This window comes from Passer montanus, unplaced genomic scaffold (assembly GCF_014805655.1).
Source record: "Passer montanus isolate IOZ18808 unplaced genomic scaffold, ASM1480565v1 scaffold2, whole genome shotgun sequence".
Classification (NCBI taxonomy): Eukaryota; Metazoa; Chordata; class Aves; order Passeriformes; family Passeridae; genus Passer; species Passer montanus.
This window is the reverse complement of record NW_024366591.1, coordinates 923,664-944,341: the sequence shown is the minus strand read 5'-3', so window position 1 is coordinate 944,341 and position 20,678 is coordinate 923,664. Positions and strand designations below refer to the sequence as shown.

The window sequence follows — 20,678 nt, the reverse complement described above, 5'->3', positions numbered from 1 at the left end:
GCAACACAGCAAACCCACTCACCTCTGCAGGAGACCATTGCTAACAAGGCATGATGCAAAGATGTTCAATTTCCAATTAGGCAGGAAGCGGTCTGTTCTGGCTGCTTCTCCACCACATCAAACACACTAACATTGCTTTCATCAAATATTATTTTTCTCCCCCCTCCCCCTTTATGTTGCATTCAGTTCCCCAGACCTCAAGCACTCCAGCAACTTGCCTAAATTTTCTTTTGAGTACAGGAGACCAAACTTAAAGTTAAGCTGGATTTGAACACTGAATGGGGGCTTTCAATGTCTTAATGAGCAAGCAGCCTGTGAAGGGCTTGTTTATTGCGGGGGCTGGCTGCTGCTCTGCTTAAGCAACTGGGAGATGACAATAAAATATAAACTAGGAGAGGATTATTTTTCACGCTTGTCAAAGAGATTACAGCTAGCAAAGCCCTCAACAAGAATGAAGCACTTGAAGGATCAGGGCCTCCACGTTAACCTTGGCCATATGGGACGTAAAGAAAGTTTTTATGCTTATTTTTCCTTACTCCCGTCCCCTCGGTGCACACGGGGTTAGCGAAGGCTCAGAGCGGCTCTGCTCCCACGTAGCCACCGCCACTTCCCAAGCCGCTCCGAGCGGTGCCCGCAGCCCGGCGCTGCCCTCCGGGCACAGACCCGCTCCCGCGGACAGAGCTCGTTCGGCGAGCGCCGCTCCGGGGCCCGAGCGGCTCTGCCACCGCCCCGGGATCCGCACGGCTCCCCCGGCCGGCCACCGCCCCCTGCCGGCGCCGTGAGCTCCAGCCGCCAAACTTTAACCGAAGGCGGCGGGGAGCCCACGGGGCACGGCGGGGCTCGCACCTCCGCCCGTCACGGCCTCTTCCCCGCCGTCGCACAGCGGCGACACCCGGCGAGCAGCATGCGGGGGCACCTTTCCGGGAAAGGCTGCCCGGACGCGCCCCTCCTGCGTTCCGGCAGGGCAGGGCGCGGGCGTGAGGCACGAGCAGCGCCCCGGAGCGCTCGGCGGGGCCGCGGCCCGGCGGGAGCCGCCCCGGTGCGCCGCGGGCGCGGCGGCGCGCGGCCCCGGGCCCGGTCAGTGCCGGGCGCGCACCCGCGGAACACGCACACAGATACAGACAGAGAGAGCGGGAGATACACGGGGATACACGGGGATACACGGGGATACAGCTCCGTACGGGCCGCGGGCCCGCCCGGACACGCCGCCGCGCTGAGCGAGCCGCCCCGGCCGGTGCCCCCGGGCGGCTCCGTGCCCGCCACACGGGCTGTGGCCCTGAGCGGCACGCTGAGTGACCAGCAATGTCTCTCGTTGCAGGACCGAGACCGGGAACGCCTCAATGCAGCGTTCGCTTCGGTTTTGAATTTGATGAGAGAAGTCTCGAAGGAGTGCGAGGTGAGGGGCCGCCCCCGGGCCCGTTCAAATGTGCCTGCCACAGGCCGCGCTAATTCGCTGCAAAAATGAGAATTCAGGCGTGCTCCTGGACGGCAGGGGGTCAGCAGCGAGCCTGTGGTGCCGGCCGGGATGCAGTTTGGGGCATTCAGCATCCTGGCCGGCTGAGCTGGTTGCACCTTGGCTGATAAACACCACTGCCTGCATTTTCTGTACACACCACCAATAGCCCGGTACAGGTTTTAGCAGAAGGTTTCTGCATTTCTTGGTGGAAAGGCAGTGTGGTTAGAGAGACAGAAATGTCAGGTGGCACCACAAAATACATTGTGTCACAAGGTGTGGAATGTTTCCAGTGCTCCAAAGTATCTCTGCTGGGAAATGGCCTTATGACATAGGAACCTTTTGTTGTTATTGGGGAACATGAGCCACTCCTGCTGGCTGATATCCTGTTCTGGGTGCCAGAAATAAGGGAGAGTTTAAATCTCGAGTGCAGAGATGCTTTGTGTCCTGTGTTTGTTTTGAATTTAGTGTTGCTGTTGTGATTTAACCCCGCCAGCAACTAAGTACTATACAGCTCACTCCCGGCCCTCCTCCCCTGGCAGGATGGGGAGGAGAATCAGGAGAATATAAAACTCATGGGTTGAGATAAGAACAGTTTATTAATTGAAACAAAATATGATAATATCAATGGTAATAACAGTAATAATTGTGATGAAAAAGGGAGAGAGAAATAAAATCTAAGAAGAACAAGAAATTCACAATACAGTTGATCACCACTCGCTGACCAGTGCCCAGGCAACTCTCCCTGTTTATACACATTACATTACATTCTATGGTATGGAATTTCCTTTTGGCTAGCTTGGGTCAGCTGTCAGAGCCCTGCTCCCTCCCAGCTTTTTGTGCAGCTCCCCACTGGCAGAGCATGAGAACAGTCCTTGGCTTAGGGTGAGCACTACTCAACAATAACCAAAACATCAGTTTGTTATCGACACTGTACTCTACTAACTCCAAAACACAGCACTCTGCCAACTGCTAGGAGGAAAACTTGCTCTATCCCAGGCAAAACCAGGCCAGACTGGATTTGGGATGCTGCTGCTGTGTGCAGGTGCCCAGCTCCACTGTCCTCGTGCTGGCTCTGGCTGGCAGGTGCCATTGCTCTGCTGGGTGGGCACACTGGAGCCAGCCTCTGCCAGCCCATCCCTGTGAGCACAGCTACTGCTCTGAGCTCTGGGAATTCCATTCAGTTTGTGCCCTTGGGGATCTGTTATCCTAACTCAGCAGGGAGCTCACTGCCTGCAGGGCTAATACAGAGCCCAAGTCTGCAATTAAATTAGAGAAAACAGTACTCCAGCACGCCAAGTGATTAGCTCTTAAGCAGCTCCTTTATAATTTCAAAGCAGTACATACACAGTAAGCAGTTAATCCTAGAACAACTGGGGCAGAATAGAGTTTTACACAAGACAAAACAAAGTGTAGTCAGGCTCATCCTTACCCGTGACTTGGCAGTGCTAGGTTTACAGTTGGACTGTAGATCCTAAGGGTGTCTTCCAACCTAAATTATTTTTTGGGTCTATCTTGTGTCCTATTAAGACTATTAAAGTAGGAACGAGCAATGGATGACTTCCACATTTATGCATCAGCCAAGACAGTACTGCTTCAGTCATTTCTGTAGAAAAGAAGAGTCATAAAAAGGGGGAAATGTCAGACCCATAAGTTCATGGGTAAATTTTACAAAGTGCAAATAAAAATCCACAGCTGAACAGAACCATTTAGGCACTTGAATGCAAACAATTAAACTTGGAGTTTACGGGATCAAAATTCACTAAGGGATCAAAATTTACTCATTTCTCACCAAAAGTTGGATGTCATTTTTTTGCTCTGTGCCATCATGTAAAAGAGATTCTCTGTGAAGCATTATGCACCAGGTCAGAGCATTTGATACATTTTGTAGCTTCACAAAAACTGCAATATAAGCAACCAGATCTGTTGATTTGTGCAGAAGCTCCAGGAATAAACACAGCAGTAGATTTGGAAATGAGAATTGTTGTTTGCCTTAATTTTGTCACATTTACTCTTGGAAGGGACAAGAAAAACACCAGTGAAATAAGAGATGTCTTTTTGGCCCCTGTGATCAAAAAGTAACCTTGGGAGGAGTTCTGTTCTGACAACAGATGGCAGCAGAGCTGTACTCAAGAGATTAATTTGCAGTGGGAAAGATGCCAGTACATCTGCAGTGCAAGCAGGAGGCTGCTGTGTGCTTAAATATACTTCCCAAAACTGCTGTGAAAATGGTACCAGCCTTTTAGACACTTCAGCTTCTTCACTGACTCATTTTTCAGTATTAACATATTCTGCTTTTAGAGCACTGCTGCTGCACTTATCCTGCAGAACCCATCTTCACTGACTGGGTTGCAGAGCACCTGGCTTGCACACATGTCCTCTTAAGGACCCATAAATTATGCCTTCTTCCACCAGGGCTTTTCTTGACCAGCCTGATCAGGGAGGCATTTCCAGAGTATTCCTTCTGACATTTTCATTAATTCAGTTCTGAGGTGTCAAGAGTCCCTGCCCTACATATTGTGTTAGGAATCAGGTGTCTAAAATCAGGCCTGTTTGGGAGAGTCCTGTAGCAGAAGGCAGGTGGCCTTTGGAGGTACAGGCATAGTTTTCACCCTCAGAGAGAACAAACCAGCCAATTAGTACACAGCATCAGTAATCGTGTAGTTCTACTTTCAATTGTAATCTGCAGTGGCTGCAAGTATGGTTTGATACCTCCCACATGATATTTTCTGTTTCTGTCCAGAAGTGCTATGAGTCTATGGCAGCCAACAAGTGCAAGGAGAATGAAATCAAACACTTCTGCAAATACCATGGCAAGTCAGTAGAAAGAAAGATGGATCCCACAGAAGAAGAGGTAAGTAGGTACTTCTGGTTTTGATGCAAGGTTATTCCTTCCCTTGCTGTGGGGCATTTGTTATCCCCCTGATGTCTGTGACTCATGGGTGTGAGTTGACCTTATGACACAAAAACACCTGGACTGATCCAAGCCTGTGCTGGGTTGGGGAAAGGCGGAGTCACTTCTTGTGGCACCAGTCAGTGTCCTATCCATCCTTTTGTGGAGGGGAAAACTTCATGCACCTAAAGCATCCCCTCTCTTGGATTTGCATTGTGTGCTGGATCATTAGAAAATAATTCTCTTTTTCTTCCCAGGGGACTGAAGGTTCTGTAGAACCTAGTCAAGCTCAAACTTGCCAGCAAAGGGTAAGTGTATAGAACACTTTGGTTTTAAGTGGAGGTATTTGCTAGCATTTCTTTTATCATTTTGAATCAAGCTTGTTAGAAATTGTGACAGATCTGGAGACCTTGATGGCACAGAAGATTAACCAGTGGTGCATTCACAATCAGAATATATGTACAGGCAAATGGCCATACAGAGACTTGCACAATTTGTTAGAAACCAGATTGTTTCTTGCACTTGGCCCTCCCACAGGCTCTCTGAAGACTCCTGTTCCTCAAGGAGAAGAAAACTGGTTTTATTTTTCAAAGCCTAACACCTCAGCTAATCAATTTCAGGAACTTCTAAGCCACAAAAGTTGAGAAACACTGAATCTGTACCACAGTATTAATTAGTGAGAGCACCTTTGGTATAGGGAATGGGAATTCCCCGGTTAATGTTCAGAACTGTCTAGGCTGGTACATTTCAGTTTTGTAAGACATAAATTACAGCACAGTGATCACTTGCACCAATTGAAACATTAGCTGGAATACTTTGAGTATGGCACTTGCTAATTTTTGTACTGATAGAAACATTCCACAGTTTTGTTTGCACTACCTTCTGTATATTTAGAAAAATCTTCATATATTTATGTAGCAGCTGAAATGTAATTTTTTTACCCAAACACAATTATTTTTGGGAAATCTAATATAACTAACCAATAACATAGCTTTTTTTTTCTTTCTTTTTTTTTAATTAAAGCCTAGAAGACCTTCCAAAGATTTCTACATTGAAGTTTCTCCTGGCATCTATTCTGTCACAGCAATCTCAGAAGACATGGTGGAACAAACCCATATAGTAGATGTCAATGCAGGACAAAGTGTTGATTTAACTTTTGTTCTGTGATGTTTGTTGTTTCCTGGCAATAGCAGGAATAAAACATGAGGCTTTTTTTAATGAGTGTAATGAGCTATAAATATCTTTTTCTTGTTAGCACTTTAATAGTACCTTCCTCTTTGGGACTCCATTTTTATGGCCTGTATATTTGTTTTCTAGCTAATGCAATTATATGCAGCTCACTTTGTACACTGATTTTTATAAATATTTGTACATTGTGTGCCTTTTAAATCCAATTATGTGACTGTGTAATTCCAGATTCTTCTGCTCTAAACAATTAAAGATACAATCAGTGAAATAAAATATATGATCAAGCCTTTGTGATGACAGTTTCTGTTGTATTATCCTCAGAAAGAACCCCAATGTCACAGTGTTGACCAGAGAGAGCATGATCCATGTGATATGAATATGGGTGCACATTAGCTTCTGTAGGCTGGCACTGATTTTAGAGCAGCTGGCTCACAAGCCACTCTCCTATCTGTACTTTTTCTAGGTAAAGAAATGAAATGCAAATGGAATTCACTGCCTAGAGCCCCAATTCAGAAAGGTGCTGAAATATTTGTCAGGTGTTCAGTCTAGGCACATGAGCTATTGATTCAGGTTCTGTCTCTTTGCAGACCATGCTAAACCCCTTTTCTGGGGGCTGTGAGGTACCCTAAATTCTCCAATTTACTGCTAAGCATCTTAGCAGTAAATTGCATCTCATGGCCAAGTTCATATGCTTTAAACACAAGCAGTCCCCATAACAAAACTCCCTGGATGCTGAACTTTGCCAAAGGACCAGATTCCATGTTTAGAACTAGTGATGTAATCTGTCATCTTTTTGTAGCCGATAGTATTAAGGTTTCCATTCATTTTCATCAGAATATAAAAATCAGTAGCTTGAATGCTAATCATTTTGTTGTTCATATCTACAGTAGCAGGTCCTTTAGCCTCTGGCTACTTTTGCTTGTGCTTTATTCCCCAAAAAAAAAATCTTTCAGCTGTCAGCTTGTATTGTTTCTCCATTCCTCCTGGCTTTCTACAAACAGAAACTGCTTTGATGAATTTCTGTGGCTCACTCCAGAGAACTGTAGACAAATGGGAGGTTTATTGGACTCTGGCTGTGCATCTATTCAGGCTTTTAGTGCTCCTACCAGCTCATCTGATCTCTCCAGAATTGTAAAGTCAAGTCCAAATAGTTAGGAATTTATTGTAGCACTTTGGAATAAAGAATGAGGATGCTCAAGTTTAATGTGGGTAAAAGCAGAGTTTCTCACTTATTAAAATTATATAGTCATCCATAAAGATATTCTACTGAGACAGTACCTAAAGCAGAACTTGATTTGTTTAAAAAATATAACACTGATAGAGTAGAAGCAGTTTACCTGAAATTTCAGCCCCTGACTTGATCAGTAGTATATGTACTGAATTCTGGTTGATCATGTCTCTCTCTGCTTTGCTGCAAGTGAGCTCTGACAGATTCTGTAACATCAGGTTTGTCAGCTCCAGCACAAGTCACTTCACATTTATCATCTGATGCTGCTTTGTATCTTTGTTCTTCTGATGCTGCAAAGCCTTCCTGGAGGACAGAAAACAAATCCCTCAGAAGTCTGGTCTAAAAAAAGCATCAGTGTCTTTGTTAACTGCTGCTTTGCTGGCTGTACCTCTGCCTCACATAGCTTTAATACTGGTCTATTTTCTGGGCTGGCACAAACTTTACTGCTGAAACACACAATTGGACAGCAAGACCAAAGGATTTTTCAGAAGCTGCTAGGCTTTGATTTAAAACTTTTCTACTTCAGAAGTCAGGATTTTGTTGACTGCAGTGAGGGGGCATCAGCCCCCCAGAGAGTACCTCTGGGAAGCCTGTCCTGTCACTCCACTTGTTTGCTGCAAGCCATTTCTGATGCAGCCTGCAGCATGTGATAAAACTGCTTCAGCTATCTCAGAGTAGCAATGGATCTTCTGGGTTTAAAATCACCAAGGGGCTATTTTACAGGAATAAAATTCTGTCATTATGCCCTGTATTGCCACGTTGCATCCACTACTGTGATTCATGCTGCTGCTTTGGGGCTGGAATGAAACAATTCTGCTTTCTTATTAGTTTTACCAAAAGGCAACTCATGTCACTTCAGTGCACAGCTCTGCCACTGCTTACATAGAGCATGCCTGCCTGGAGCTCCATACTGGCCTGAAAATTCCTAGGAAATCAATTACAAAGGTGTGTAGTTACGTAACTAAGATTATTTAACCAATAAAGTAGAATAGAAAGTAGGAACCATACAGTTGATAAGTTGGCATCTGCTTAAAATGAATGAGTGCAATTGTGAGAATACAAGATGCATTCCTGTATATTCTCTGTTCACCAAGACATGTTATTAATGGATTCATCTCTAAACATGCATGTTTAGCACATTTCAAGTTTTACTTTGCAGTCAGCTCACAGTGCCAAGAGCATGAAGGTACAGAGAAGCTAATATTTGATTTCATGAATATAATTTATTAATTCTACCCTGATGCTCTTGCGCAGAGCACTGTTTCTCTTCATCCTGACATTCTCTTTCATCTTCCCCTTCTTCTTGTAAGGTTTTTCTTCATTCTGTGTTTGCTTTTTTTAGCATTTATGGTATGATTTTTTTTCAAGTTTTTCTAAAGCATGAGGGAAACCAGCCTAAAAACCAGGGTGGTGGTGCTGTTCCTAGCTGTGACACAGTTTTCTTACTCTGTATCCCCCACCTTCACAGCAGGAATCTGCCGTTTAAACTGCTTGCCTCTAGTGAGGAAGAGAAGAACTCAGCAAAGACTGTTTACCAAAGAATCTGCTTTTATCTCTGAGACAGAAATTGTGACTATCACAATTTGATAGGCAGAGCTCAGCACCTTTCCATGGATTTAACACAGGACTACTTTGGATAGATGTCAGTGGACATTTGGCAGGTTTCTGAATTGAAATCTGTATTATTGAATGCTTACATGGCTACTGACATTTGTTTCCATTTTACCAAGTAGCTTCAGCCCTTCCTTAAGGCTTGGGGATTTTTGTTTGGGTTTCATTAGTGGAGAACTTTCCTACCCATCACAGAACTGGTGGATGGCCTCAGGAAGCAGTTACAAACAATGCCTTTTTCTTGCCAGGTTCCAAACCATTTACAAGATTTTTTTCCATCCAAACAAACCTCCTGCTTACATAACTACAGAATTAATACAGATTATCTTACCCTCAATGATGGCTTGAAATCTTGGTTTCTTAGGATTTTTTTCCGTGTAAGTTGCCCTCTGGGAGTCTGCTCAGTGGTTTCAAACATTGCACTCTGCTGAGCTGGGGCCACACTGGACATGTCCCCAGTGGAGATGACTTTGGATTCCAGATGGTCCTTTGTACAACTTCCAGGTCCTGGGAAGGAATGAAATTGTATCTAAGAGTGAAACCAGAACTGAAATGGAGAAACATTCATTTCAGAAGAGAGAAAAATGCACTTTAAACCTGAAAGGAATTTTTTCTGGTTATTCTGAATGGGTGAGCTGTGCAGGTTAATGAAGATGTTAGCATCATAAAAGGCATAAAATCACAAGAAACAGAGAGGAATAGCTGTGCTTCCAAATGCAGTTAATTGTTCTGGTAGTTTTCCATGGGATGAGTGGCCAAAAGAAGAGCCAGATGAGGCAGCAGAAACACCGAGGAGGGGGAAGAATTTTATCAGTCTGATATGCAAATTTACAGTATCAATACAAATAACCTGCAAAGTGACTGCCCTGCCCAGAAGCCTTTGGTTTTGTTCCCTCCACATCTGCTTCCCTGTGGGGTTGTTTGAAGGTACCTGAATTACTGGAATGGGACTTGTAGTGGTTTTTTTTCCAGTATTCCCCCTCAGGTCTGGCAGAATTCCTTAGCCTGGACTTTTCAAGACAGCTGGAGCCTGTGTTAGCAGCACTGTCCCCCAGAGTACTCTTAGTGGGTGATGGCTTCAGGTCCCTCTCTGAATCAGAAGAGGGAGAAGATGTTGCCACAGCTGCAGCTTCTCCTTCTTTTGTGCCTTTCAGTTCTAGAAGGCCTGGAGAGAGCTCACTGCTGGACTCTGCCTCTTCAGCTTTGTCCTGAAAGACCAGAGACCTGGAGGGAAGAGGCCACCAGGCAGCAGCACAGGGGTGGCAGCAGCAGATGCACCTTCCCCAGGCTAATGAACAGCAGACACCACCAGCACAATGGTGGTGGAAATGTGGCCAGCAGGGAGAGCAGAGCAAGCAGTGCTTGGCAAGGCTACACAGAGCACAAACAGGAATCAGGGCTGCCTTAGGACTGCAGGGGAAAATAGAAGAGTTAGAGTCCTGGCTTGGTCTGGGCTTCAGCCTGCTGGTGAAGGGCATGTGGATCATCTCCACAATCCTCTCCCACAGGCTAGGAGGGATCCACAGAGCCACACCACGTGGGAGTTTCACTTGCTTGTCATTCCAGAACTGGACTGTAATTTCTTCATCTTCTGAGGCTGTTAAGAGAAAAAGCAAGCAGCCTTAAGCAGCTGGCCTGCCTGGGCAGTGCACACAGACAGATCAGGCTTTGCAGCTTTATGCACTTTCTACTCCTGTCAAGAGGCAGGATCAACTCTTGCCCTTCTCTAACACCCCACCACAGTGTCACAGAGGTGAGTGGGTAGCCTGGACACCGTGGCTAAAACAACAGGCCTGGCAGCATCTTTCCTCCCAATTTGTCATCAGAGGAACAAGAAAACTGTGACAGTAATTTTTGTTGTTGCTGCCAAATTTAGCAGTACTGCTCTGAGAATGGTATTTTGGTATGTCAGTGGAGCTTGACTGTCAGACACAGGGAAAATGAATGAGCTGCTGAAAGCTCCTACGTCTGGGTGATAAAATCACCCCCAGATGTACCATTTGGTACAAATGTGAGCATTTAAGCTCAGATGAATGCTTCCTGGAAGCTGTCTCACTTGTGTCTGTCATGAAAAGGCCACAGTCCTGCACATGGCAGCCACAGCCTTGTCCCAGCTACACCCATGGACAAAGATGATGACATTTTTGAGTCACAGCCTCCTTAGGGTCACACTGGTGTGGTTACACACAGATATCCATCAGCCCCTGCAAGCTTGGAGCAACACTGAGCTGTAGTCTGTGCTCTGTTATTTCTCTGGCAGCAGCACCCTGACAGGAGTTGATCCTCACTGGTGCTCCAGAGGAACAAGAGGAGGAAGAGAGCAGCACTTTTCTTACCTCGTAAGGGATCCCTTGTCTCAATGCCTCTGAGGACAGTTCCTGGGCCATACCTGGCCCTGTCTGGCTCCCAGGGTGCCAGCACTCTGTCTCCAGGGAGCAAGGAGTGCTTCATCCCATTCACATATTCCAGGATGCCATCCTGGGCTGTTTTTTTGCACACACACTGGATGCCTTCCACGTGACACTAGTGGTTTGGCAAACTCTACTAGGAACATGCCTCTTTCACTCTGTTACCAGGAAAAAAAATAACAATTCCACTGAAAAACACTCCATAATGTGCCAGGTAATGCAGCTTTTGCTGGGAGACCATCCTGGGCCTATATGACCAGGGCAAAACAAGCCTGAACAGCAGCTAGGGTGTGTGGTGTTAGTTCAGCATTGAGACAGCCCAAAAAAAGCTCAGTGAGGCTCACCTGAAAGCAATATGACTGAAAGCAAGATGACTGAAAGCAAGATTCACACCACTGTATTTTCTTTCCCAAGAGAAAAAGCTATAGACAAGTGTATTTCCCAAACCATGCTGTGTGTGCCAAGGAACAGGGGTCACTAAAGCCATTCAGACCTGTTCATCTCTCATGCCCAAGTCCTTCCTCATTACATACAACACTGGCTCTACTTCTTGAGGGGTTGTTGGGAATTTTTATTTTCTGTTTTCTATTTTTCTATTTTTTTATTTTCTATTAAGGCCTGTCAAGAGGCTTTCCATCAACAATGAGATGAGGTACTTCCCTGTTCTTGAGAAAGAACAGGCTCCTTTCTGTGTTTAAGTTTGAAGTGCTAACAAACCAATTAATTAAAGCTTTCACTACCCCTTCTGGAAAGACCCTGAGCCTGGTCTGTGGCTGACTCAAGCTGGACATGTGTACATAAAACACAAACCCTTTTCCTGTGCTGTTTGTTTCTGTGTCTACACACAACAGCAGCCCCGACACTGCTGGCAGCAGCACTGGGGCTGATTCAGTCTGCCTCAGTAGCCAGCACAAGGCTGCTGCCCTGGTGAGCTGTACTCTAATCTTATCAAAAACCGAACCAAAACCTGCTACACTGAACTCAGGTGGTGTGTGAGGGCTGCTCCCTGTTACACATGCCCACACAGCAACCATCACTCACCTCTATCTCCTCTTTTACTGTTCCAGGGTAATAAAATCCATCTTGTTCCCCTCTAGCCAGCACAGGCACGTTGCAGTCTGTGCCCCCTGAGTCCCCCAGGCTCTTCCATGCTGGGCCAAGGGAGGGAAGGCAGTGGCTGATCCATTGGCACCTCGAAGAAAAGAAAACGGGTCAGCCCTGAAAGAAATAGATTCTGCAGGTCATGAAAAAAATCATCTTGTAAGGTTTAAGAACTGGAACACTCCACCTCATTTTGTAGCACTCCCACAGGCCAAATAGTGTGGGAAGAAACAGAAAACTTGTTTGTGCTGGGATAATTCCCTGATCCAGGGAAAAACACATCAGTGCCCAATTTTAATCAGATTTCTTTGCTTTAGGGTTTACAGGAAGTGAACCAGGAGCATGCTGGTACCCTGGTCAGCATTACTTGCACCAGCCCTTTTGCTGTTTACCTGGCAAGACAATGCAACCCTTCAGATGAGGAGAAAAGATCCATCTGCAGCACAGAGCACAGCGTAGGTGCACTCCAGAGTGCTGGAGCTGATGGTTTACACTGCAGCATTCAGGGAACAGCAAAGCAGAGAAGTAAACAACAAAGCTGCTGGTTGATGACAGCTTCTAGTTCAAAACTGGGAAAATAATCCCCTGTCACAAAGCATTGGCAACATTTCATGGAAGATGACTGTTAGGGCAAGATGCTTTTATTTATCCCAATAATATTAAAGGAATGTTTCTTTGACAGGAGGCTTACTCAGGTTTTGCTCTTCATAATCTCCAAGGCAGCAAATAACTTTAGTTAATACATTTAAAAAACTGCCAGTGCAGGGGTGGGAAAGCTCAAATGATGTTCAAGCTGCTAATTTATTAATCTGATATACCAGCCTGGTTTATCCCTTTAGATAAACAAAAAGCAAATCACAGACTTAAGCAGGAACTTGATTTTACCTTTTGGGGTCAAGGTGCTCAGCAATCCAGGCAGGATACACAACAAAAGAGTTCCTGCAGCAGGGATTAATTGTGGATATGACAGTGGAACATGAAAACTTGTCCAAAGCTGGCCTCACACTGCAATACCTGTGACCCCTGGGCAGGGACCCTTCCAAACGAGCCATACTTGGAAAAGCTGCTGCCTGCAGGACTCAGCCGTGACCTGTTGGAAGAAAAGAGACAAGCAAGAGCTGGCCAGTGTACCTCAGAACACAGTAATTTTGGTTAATTGTTTATTTTTGTTTAAAAGCACTGAATTCAAAATATTCAGACTGGCATTTGGCCAGATGAGCCCACATGACTAACTTCAGTGATCTTCACTGACCCAAATCCTAACCTGGAAAAAGGGCAGAAACACTCAAGGAAACTATAAATGCTGTGAAAATCCCCAGGAAAATAATAACTTTCACCTCCCTCCAACATTTGTTTCCCTCTTTGTTTCCAGCTCTCTTTTCTTATACATACATTCTTCCTTTAAAGCTTTCTTGTACAGAGCCAGCCAAACCTTCCCTGTTTTACAAGCTGAGACACAAATTACAGCTGAAGTTGACAAGCTGAGTAAACGTGACAGGTTTTGAACTTGATGTTAGATTACATTTCCCTGTTATTTATTTATAATGATGTATTAAGAGGAAATATTTTGATCTTTCAGCTGTCCTGTCATGTTTTATTAACAGTAGGATTATGGCTTGCAACAAGAAAGAATGAGATGCTCAGATGTGACAAGTGATAACTATTCAGAGGCTGTCACAGTAAGATCAATGATGTGATGCTATCTCTGGTAATTTCAAAAGATGTAGTAGACAAGCTTCCATTAATTTTTTTCTTTTTAAATATTGCTTAGAAACACTTATGACAACACTTGCATGGAAATTCAACAACCTATAAAATTTAAGTGCTTAATTTATTTTACAAAATGCAGTTTAAGCACTCATGTTTAGATGGTATTTTGTCTCTTATCTAAGAAATATGATCTGGAAGACTTTTTTATGGAGACTCCCAGATAGATACATAATTTCAGAAAACTAGCACAGCAAATCCAGCAAGAAGAGTGGATTAACTGCTGCAAAATTCATATTTAAGTCAGAAAATCAGCACAATATATCAATTTATTTCATGACTGCACAAACTGCTGTTATAAACCAAAACAGGATGGAATCAGTAATACCTTGCAAAGAAAGGCAACTATCATTTCTACATTAAAGCACATTTTAACACCTCTGTTTCTACACAAACCAGTGCACTGACAAAGGCAATTAAGCTGCTTGTTCTGGATAACTCCAAGTACTTTGGCACAGCAGTATTTTATACTTACCAGCTATTGGTAACAATACACCACCTGGATTTAGCCTGAATGCAGAAATGCCACCCTTTTGCCTGTTGGACACAGGGAGCCTTTTGCTGCCAGTGTTTCCCAGTTGCTAGGGAGGTTGCCACAGCTGTTATCCCCAGGGCTGGACGACATCCTGACCTGACTGGTTAAAACCCAGCAGAATGTGACTTCAGAGAGGACCGCCTGACTGCCACACATTCGCTCAATTTTCAGCTCCCCGTGGATCTCCTGCACCACAGGGAAGCAATTTTAAGATAGCTCAGTGTCCTCTAGGCTCCTGCCTATGATTGCAGGGCAAAAACCAACATCAAAGTTACAGCTCAGGTTAAGGAAAATCTTAAAAAAAGCTTCCCACCACAGGGTGTGACAAATAAACATGTCTGAAATGTGCACAGAAAGGTTGAAGCTGAGACAAACCAAGGTCAAACCACTTTACAACTTTCTCCTTTCACAATAAGTGGGAAGGATTAATGAATTCTACACCTCTCTTACAAAGTGCCTATCAAAATTATGTCATATTATAATGCAGAAACCTACCTGTTAATCTCTGCTGAGATCCCTAATTTTCACATCCTCCTTAAAAGAAAGACAAAAAGTTGACATTTGTTGATTTTTTGTTTGGTTGGTTTTGTTTGTGTTTTTTTGTGGGGGAAGGTGGTACTTGGAACACTTAATTGCCTTTTTTTAGGCATGTTTCAACTCACTGCTATAAAAACAAGTAACAGGGTGGGATAACTGCAGTAAGGGAAAAGGATACATCACCTGGGAAGTCTGTAACCATTTTTTTGTGCCTTCTGCTGCACAGACAGCTTACAAGCTCTCATGCTATCAGCAGAATTATTTAGCATCAATGATTCCCTCGCACAGAGTAAATGTTAAGACATTTTATTGGTTATGAGCTAATCTCTCTTCATCATCTTCACACAGTTCTATTTTATCACACTTAACTGAAACCATCAGCAGTACAGAGGAACCGACTGGGAGGTTGGGGAAGACCACTCCAGACCTCGACCATTATCAAAGGCCAAAAAAATTTATATGGCAGGTTATTTTTATGATGATGACTAAAACCTTGCTAGTCCTGTTTAGAGTATTTTGTAAGCAGTCCTAGTATTTTTTAAGGGCACTGGCATCTGTACAACAATCCAATTTTCAATAGAAATTTCTCAATGTCAAAAAGTTTTCAATGTGATTAAAATGTTCACTAATAAGAAAATGATGGAAGAGCACTCACTAAACTTTATGCTTTTCCTATGTTCAGTAACTGTACTTCAGAGAGCTCCTACCCTACTCTATTTTTCTCAGTTTTAAACTAAATTATCCTTTCTTTTGGTATCTAACAACCCTCCTTGGAACCTTTAAAAAGGCATTTTAAAAGAAACACTGGCAATTAGAGTGAATATTTTAAGAAAGTGCATGTGAGAGTAAACCAATAACATGACAGAAAATGAGAAGAATCTCAGTCCCATAAGCAGAGAGATTTTATTTTAAAGCAATGAAGTTGTGATGATACATACAGTTACTTCACACATATAGCTGTCACATTTTTAGCTTGGTGACAAATTTAGAAAGTCGTTCTGATTTTCATGAATTAACTTAAGTCATTCAGCTGAGATTTTCCCAGTTGTCCCTCTGATATCTAAGTGTAGTAACTATCTGCAACGTTAAAGCTCTTGTGTGGGCTGATACTGACGTGCGCCACGATCTGCTCCCAAGAAGTGCCAGGAACACACACGTCACTGACACAGCGGCTACTACATTCCCAGACAGGATGCCTTTGGAACACTTCAGATGGTCTTCAAAAACTGGGTTGGTTTGGCTTTAGGTGCTTGGTTTGGCTCCGTGACACCTTTCCCAGCCACCAGAGAGTCAGAGCACAGCACAGACTGCAGGTACCTGATGTATTTTATAGCAGCACGGAGGGTCTCCACTTTGCTGAGCCGTTTCTCCAAGTACTCCTTGGGCAGGTGGTGCCTCAGCTTGGCGTAGCCTTCATTGACACACTTCACACGCTGCCTTTCCCTCTCATTCCTCTTCCTGATGAAAGCTGACCCATACTCACTTTTGTGGAGACTGGAATGGGGCATTTGGTAGGGAAAGGGGCAGGGCTCGCTGTAGAAGGTCTCTGTGATGAGATGCTCCGACATGAAAGGAAGGAATGCCAAATCTTCAGCCAAAGGGACCTGGTTTGGTGTTTCTGGGTACACGTGAAACGTGACCAGTGGGTCTGCACAGAAAGGCCTTGCCAGCTGGATGTGCTGAGCCTCAGCACAGATGAGGTTACAGTAGCTTTTGCCATCCATCAGGTTCTGCATTTAGCCTGGGAACACATAATTACAGAATACTTAAACCAACTCACACTGAGCAGTATAAAAAACTCACCTGGACTTAGCAACTCTAGACCTTGCTGACATTTTCCAGAAGAGATTTTTTTAATGCATTTGTGACATTTCAGAATGATGTAAGAAGACCAGGTAGAACAAGACATCCCATTTGAAAAGTACAAGAAAGTGCAAGTCGGTCACACTGATTAAATTAATACACAACAGATATTAATATAAAGCCACTAAAGTTTCCTGAAGGAAAGAGAAAGCAGTCTCCTTTCACCTCAGCTTTAGAAATTAAGAGACTACCTACATGCATTCCACATAGGTCTAGCTTGCTCCAAACCCACCAAAACTTACAAACAAATAAAGCAGGCCAACATCTGAGGCATTCTCCCCACTTCCTTCCCATCCCTGAAAAAAACTACACCTACAGTTCCAGTAAAAGACTCTGAAGGAAAGAGAAAGCAGCCTCCTTTCACCTCAGCTTTAGAAATTAAGAGACTCTACGTACATGCATTTCCCATAGTTCTAGCTTGCTCCAAATCCACCAAAACTTACAAACAAAAAATAAAGCAGGCCAACATCTGTGGCATTCTCCCCACTCCCTTCCCATCCCTGAAAAAAACTACATCTACAATTCCAGTAAAAGACCCCCTGTTCATACCAAAGAGCCTTCAAAGACAAATTATTTTTCTGTCTATTCACTTGATTTGCTTCAATACATCATCTTAACAAAATGGAAAACCTGTGCAGAGAATGGATTTCAATATTAATTCCATGTCTGAAAGGTATTACATCCACTCACACAAAGATTTACAAGAAGTTTAGAGAGACAAGAGAATTTCCACTAAATCTAACACCTCCTTGGGTCCTCCTCACATTCCTTCTCCACCTACCTTCAGATTAAACACAGACATGAAATACTAAAAACAATCCTGTTGCTAGAAATTAAACATTAAATATTTCATATTTATGAAATGGACACTTTATTAAAGGACAAATGCATGTCCTACTAATACAAAGAAGGGATGGCACACAGCTGTTGGGGCCCTGCTGGGAACCTGTAAGTCAGACTGGCCTACCCTCACACCCTCTCTTCAGAGCAGCATTACAGCAGGTCTAACTACTCAAATCTCCCTGACACATTAATCACAAAGATACTCTTGCAGTGGTTTATAAGAAGCTGCATTGTGGTGCCTTCCCAATATCATTATTCAAACAGCTAAACATCAGCCTAACTGCTGAGAATGTAATGACTGTTACCTAATAGCTTCTTTAAATACATTTGAAATAACCAGCTGATTTTTAAAGAACCACTGTGAGCCACCCTCACAGGTTGCAACCAATACTTGACTACACAGAGTTGATCCAAAAATGCTCTTACTCACCATCTACTTGTACATCCCTACATTGTTGTCTAAAGCACTTAGACTCTACTGCATCCTCTAAAATGGAATCCACACCTGAACAATAAACTAGATTACCAGAAACTGCTGGATTCCATACTCACAAAAATCTGGCAAAGCTTCAGATGTTCCAATCACAGTTCCATAACATAAATCCTTCACAAGGATACAGGGATAATGTAATGTTTCCTAACGACTTCATACCTGCCACATTTACACAGAGAATATTTATTGGTATGGACCTGTTCTCACAACATAGTGTGTCAAAATGCCTCTGTATGCAGAGTTTTCTCTTTTTCTAATGCACATAGATTTCAAAACAGAAATCCTGTGAGTGAAGAATTAATTTACAGCTGTTAGGCATGAGTGGGAGTCCCATGCATCTTAAACAGGTACTTCTGTAGGTAGGCTAAAAGCATGAACACACATGGAAATTTCTCATCTCTAAACTTCTTGTAAATCTTTGTGTGAGTGGACGTAACACCTGACAGATATGGAATTAAGATTGAAATCCATCCTCTGCACAGGTTTTCCATTTTATTAAGATGATATATTGAATGTGGTATTTCACATTAATATGCATGCAAAAAACTCACATATTTTTACATATGTGAATATACAGTCCTCATAAAATGAAAATAGTAGACAGTCAACTTTCCCTTTTCTACTTATACAGGTTGGCTTATTGCCCAAAAAAGCTTTCTGCTGCTAACAACTTAAAAACACTGAGGAAGAGAAGTCTGCCACATAGCAAAAAAAAAAAATTATGGTACAATATCACTCTAGAGAAGAAACCACAACCAACAGAACCCCTCAAGAAGAGATACTTGCAGTATTTGTTACTTAGTACCAACACTTCTGCTGTGCAACAAGGTTACATAGAACAGTTACCTGCTGCCTCAACACCTGCACAAAGTGTTAGGAACATTTTCTTGTTAGGCTAGAGACTCACCAATCTTCAGATGAAAGTAAAATCCAGGATAACAAGATGTGCCGTTTAAAGAGTGATGAATACCTGAAAATATCTGAGTGATATTAAAAAAAAGATGTTAACATTCCATTTTTTCTTACACCTTATTAAATAAGAGATCACACTAAACAAGATTCATTAAAAAGCTATGAGAACACTGTTAGTAAATGGCTGGTAGAAGTGATTTACAAGAACATTGATATTCAGAGAAGATCTATGGCTAGATACAGCAACATGCAGGTCTCTTACCTGAATTATGTAGCTTGTTCCACTGAGTCAATGACTGCTGCAATTTATAGTCAATTGACAACATGCAAAGTAGCTTACAGTTAGATCTGCTCATTTCTGGTTGGGCTTTTCCACCCACACCACAGCTATGATGGCAACAAAACTTGGCATTAAGGGCTAGAAATTTTGAAACTGCTATTGAACATATCCAGATTACCTGAAAAAGTAATCAGGAATGTGGTTTGTTCACTTCCTGTTTGCCTTCTGCTGCAGACTCCTACAGTATAGTACTGAAAATACAGAGCAGTATTTTCATTTATTGGTATTTTGTACTCTAATATCTAAATAGAACAATTGGCTAGAATTTAGGTAAATATTCACTGTCAAGGCATAAGCAAACTAATTTCCATAGCTTCATTTTAAACACAGAAAAACAGAATTTATTTAGAAATTTGTGATAGATTTCTCTCCACTACAGATGAGGACACATATTATTAGCCAGCTTAAGGCCTTTAAATTTAATCATTATACCTGTAATTTTGGGAAATTCTTTTAGAGTTGAGTGTAACACCATATAAAAGGTGAATATATATAAGAGAAGATTTGAAAACAGTGAGCCAACAGCAGCAGCACAAGTTTTGCTTAGAAAGACAGACAGTACAGAATCGATAATGCAATGTATACATGTACTTAGATGCTACATATATCAGTGTATAGCTGTCCAATTCTACAGCTGCAAGAAAACAGACACCTATCTTCAGAATTCCCACATTTTACGGGATTGACACTTAGGACTATCTCATGGTTTGGCTCTTCTATCAATCAAAATAAAACCACACAAAAAAATTCAAACCTGAACCAGTTTAGCTTATAACTGTAAGATCAGAAATACTTCTAGCAAAAGAGGGACATACATTCAGTCCTGCTTCTTGTGACTGTCACCCATCAAGGAAAGAAAGCTTCACCTTCTGCTGCCCCTGTGTGAGCCACAGTGCTGTATCCAACATCCCCCTTCCCACACCAGCTTCAGACCTGATGGGAAAGGCAGCCAAGAGGTAGAACAACTCCCAGGACTGGGATACTCAACAATCAAGGCATGTATTCCACCAACAAGTTGCATTCTTTTTCTTTAGTAGACCCTAAGTGTCACAACCAGTAATTGAACAGCACAACTAAACACTTCCCACTCACTGGGGCCATGCTGAACACCAAAACTGAATCCAAGCCTGAATTTATTTTTCTTGACCTGTCAATCCTTGTGGTTTTTTGGTTTTTTTTAATTTAAAGCAAGAATCCTGTGGATCCACCAATTCACCACCTGCTTTAAATCACTCCAGGTTAAGTCAGGTTTGGAAGTCTACAGGACTGACATGGAAACAAAGCCCTGTACCAGGCATGGACTAAGCAAGCCAAAACTTACCCAGAAACAGAGTATTCATCCATGGACCACCTCCTTCCACACCGAACTGAAAACTGTCACACAATAATGCAACTACATATGCACAGCTACACTTGAGTCAGGGATTAAAAACTTATTTCAATTAACAATCTGATGAGCCTTTCTTCACCTAATCATTGAAGAAGTGCACATTTCTTCTCTGAAGT

The 20,678-nt window shown here is 43.0% G+C and overlaps 3 protein-coding genes across 4 annotated transcripts; 1 reads left to right on the top strand and 2 right to left on the bottom strand.

Moving 5' to 3' along the window:
- The first annotated feature begins 1,038 nt into the window (after positions 1–1,038).
- Positions 1,039–5,823, top strand: AKIP1 (A-kinase interacting protein 1). Its single transcript, XM_039707743.1, has 5 exons — positions 1,039–1,077; positions 1,319–1,396; positions 4,197–4,307; positions 4,604–4,654; positions 5,370–5,823. The coding sequence occupies exons 2-5, from the start codon at positions 1,370–1,372 to the stop codon at positions 5,511–5,513; spliced, it is 333 nt and encodes a 110-aa protein (XP_039563677.1). The 5' UTR covers positions 1,039–1,077; positions 1,319–1,369; the 3' UTR covers positions 5,514–5,823.
- Positions 2,040–13,074, bottom strand: CUNH11orf16 (chromosome unknown C11orf16 homolog). The gene is given in 8 exon segments (XM_039707742.1): positions 2,040–3,059; positions 6,872–7,065; positions 8,705–8,880; positions 9,305–9,970; positions 10,710–10,863; positions 10,865–10,939; positions 11,823–11,973; positions 12,768–13,074. Coding segments are annotated over 7 exon segments (1,575 nt in total). The 5' UTR covers positions 12,935–13,074; the 3' UTR covers positions 2,040–3,059; positions 6,872–6,879.
- A 2,525-nt stretch (positions 13,075–15,599) lies between these two features.
- On the bottom strand, positions 15,600–20,627 carry ASCL3 (achaete-scute family bHLH transcription factor 3). Of its 2 annotated transcripts, none has more exons than XM_039707512.1 (3): positions 20,494–20,627; positions 18,828–18,900; positions 15,600–16,462 (listed from the first exon to the last, which is right to left on the bottom strand). In XM_039707512.1, the coding sequence occupies exon 3, from the start codon at positions 16,455–16,457 to the stop codon at positions 15,930–15,932; it is 528 nt and encodes a 175-aa protein (XP_039563446.1). In that variant the 5' UTR covers positions 16,458–16,462; positions 18,828–18,900; positions 20,494–20,627; the 3' UTR covers positions 15,600–15,929. The 2 variants fall into 2 exon arrangements, with proteins under 2 accessions (XP_039563446.1, XP_039563445.1); XM_039707511.1 differs by having other exon boundaries at positions 19,291–20,618.
- Between the last annotated feature and the right edge of the window lie 51 nt (positions 20,628–20,678).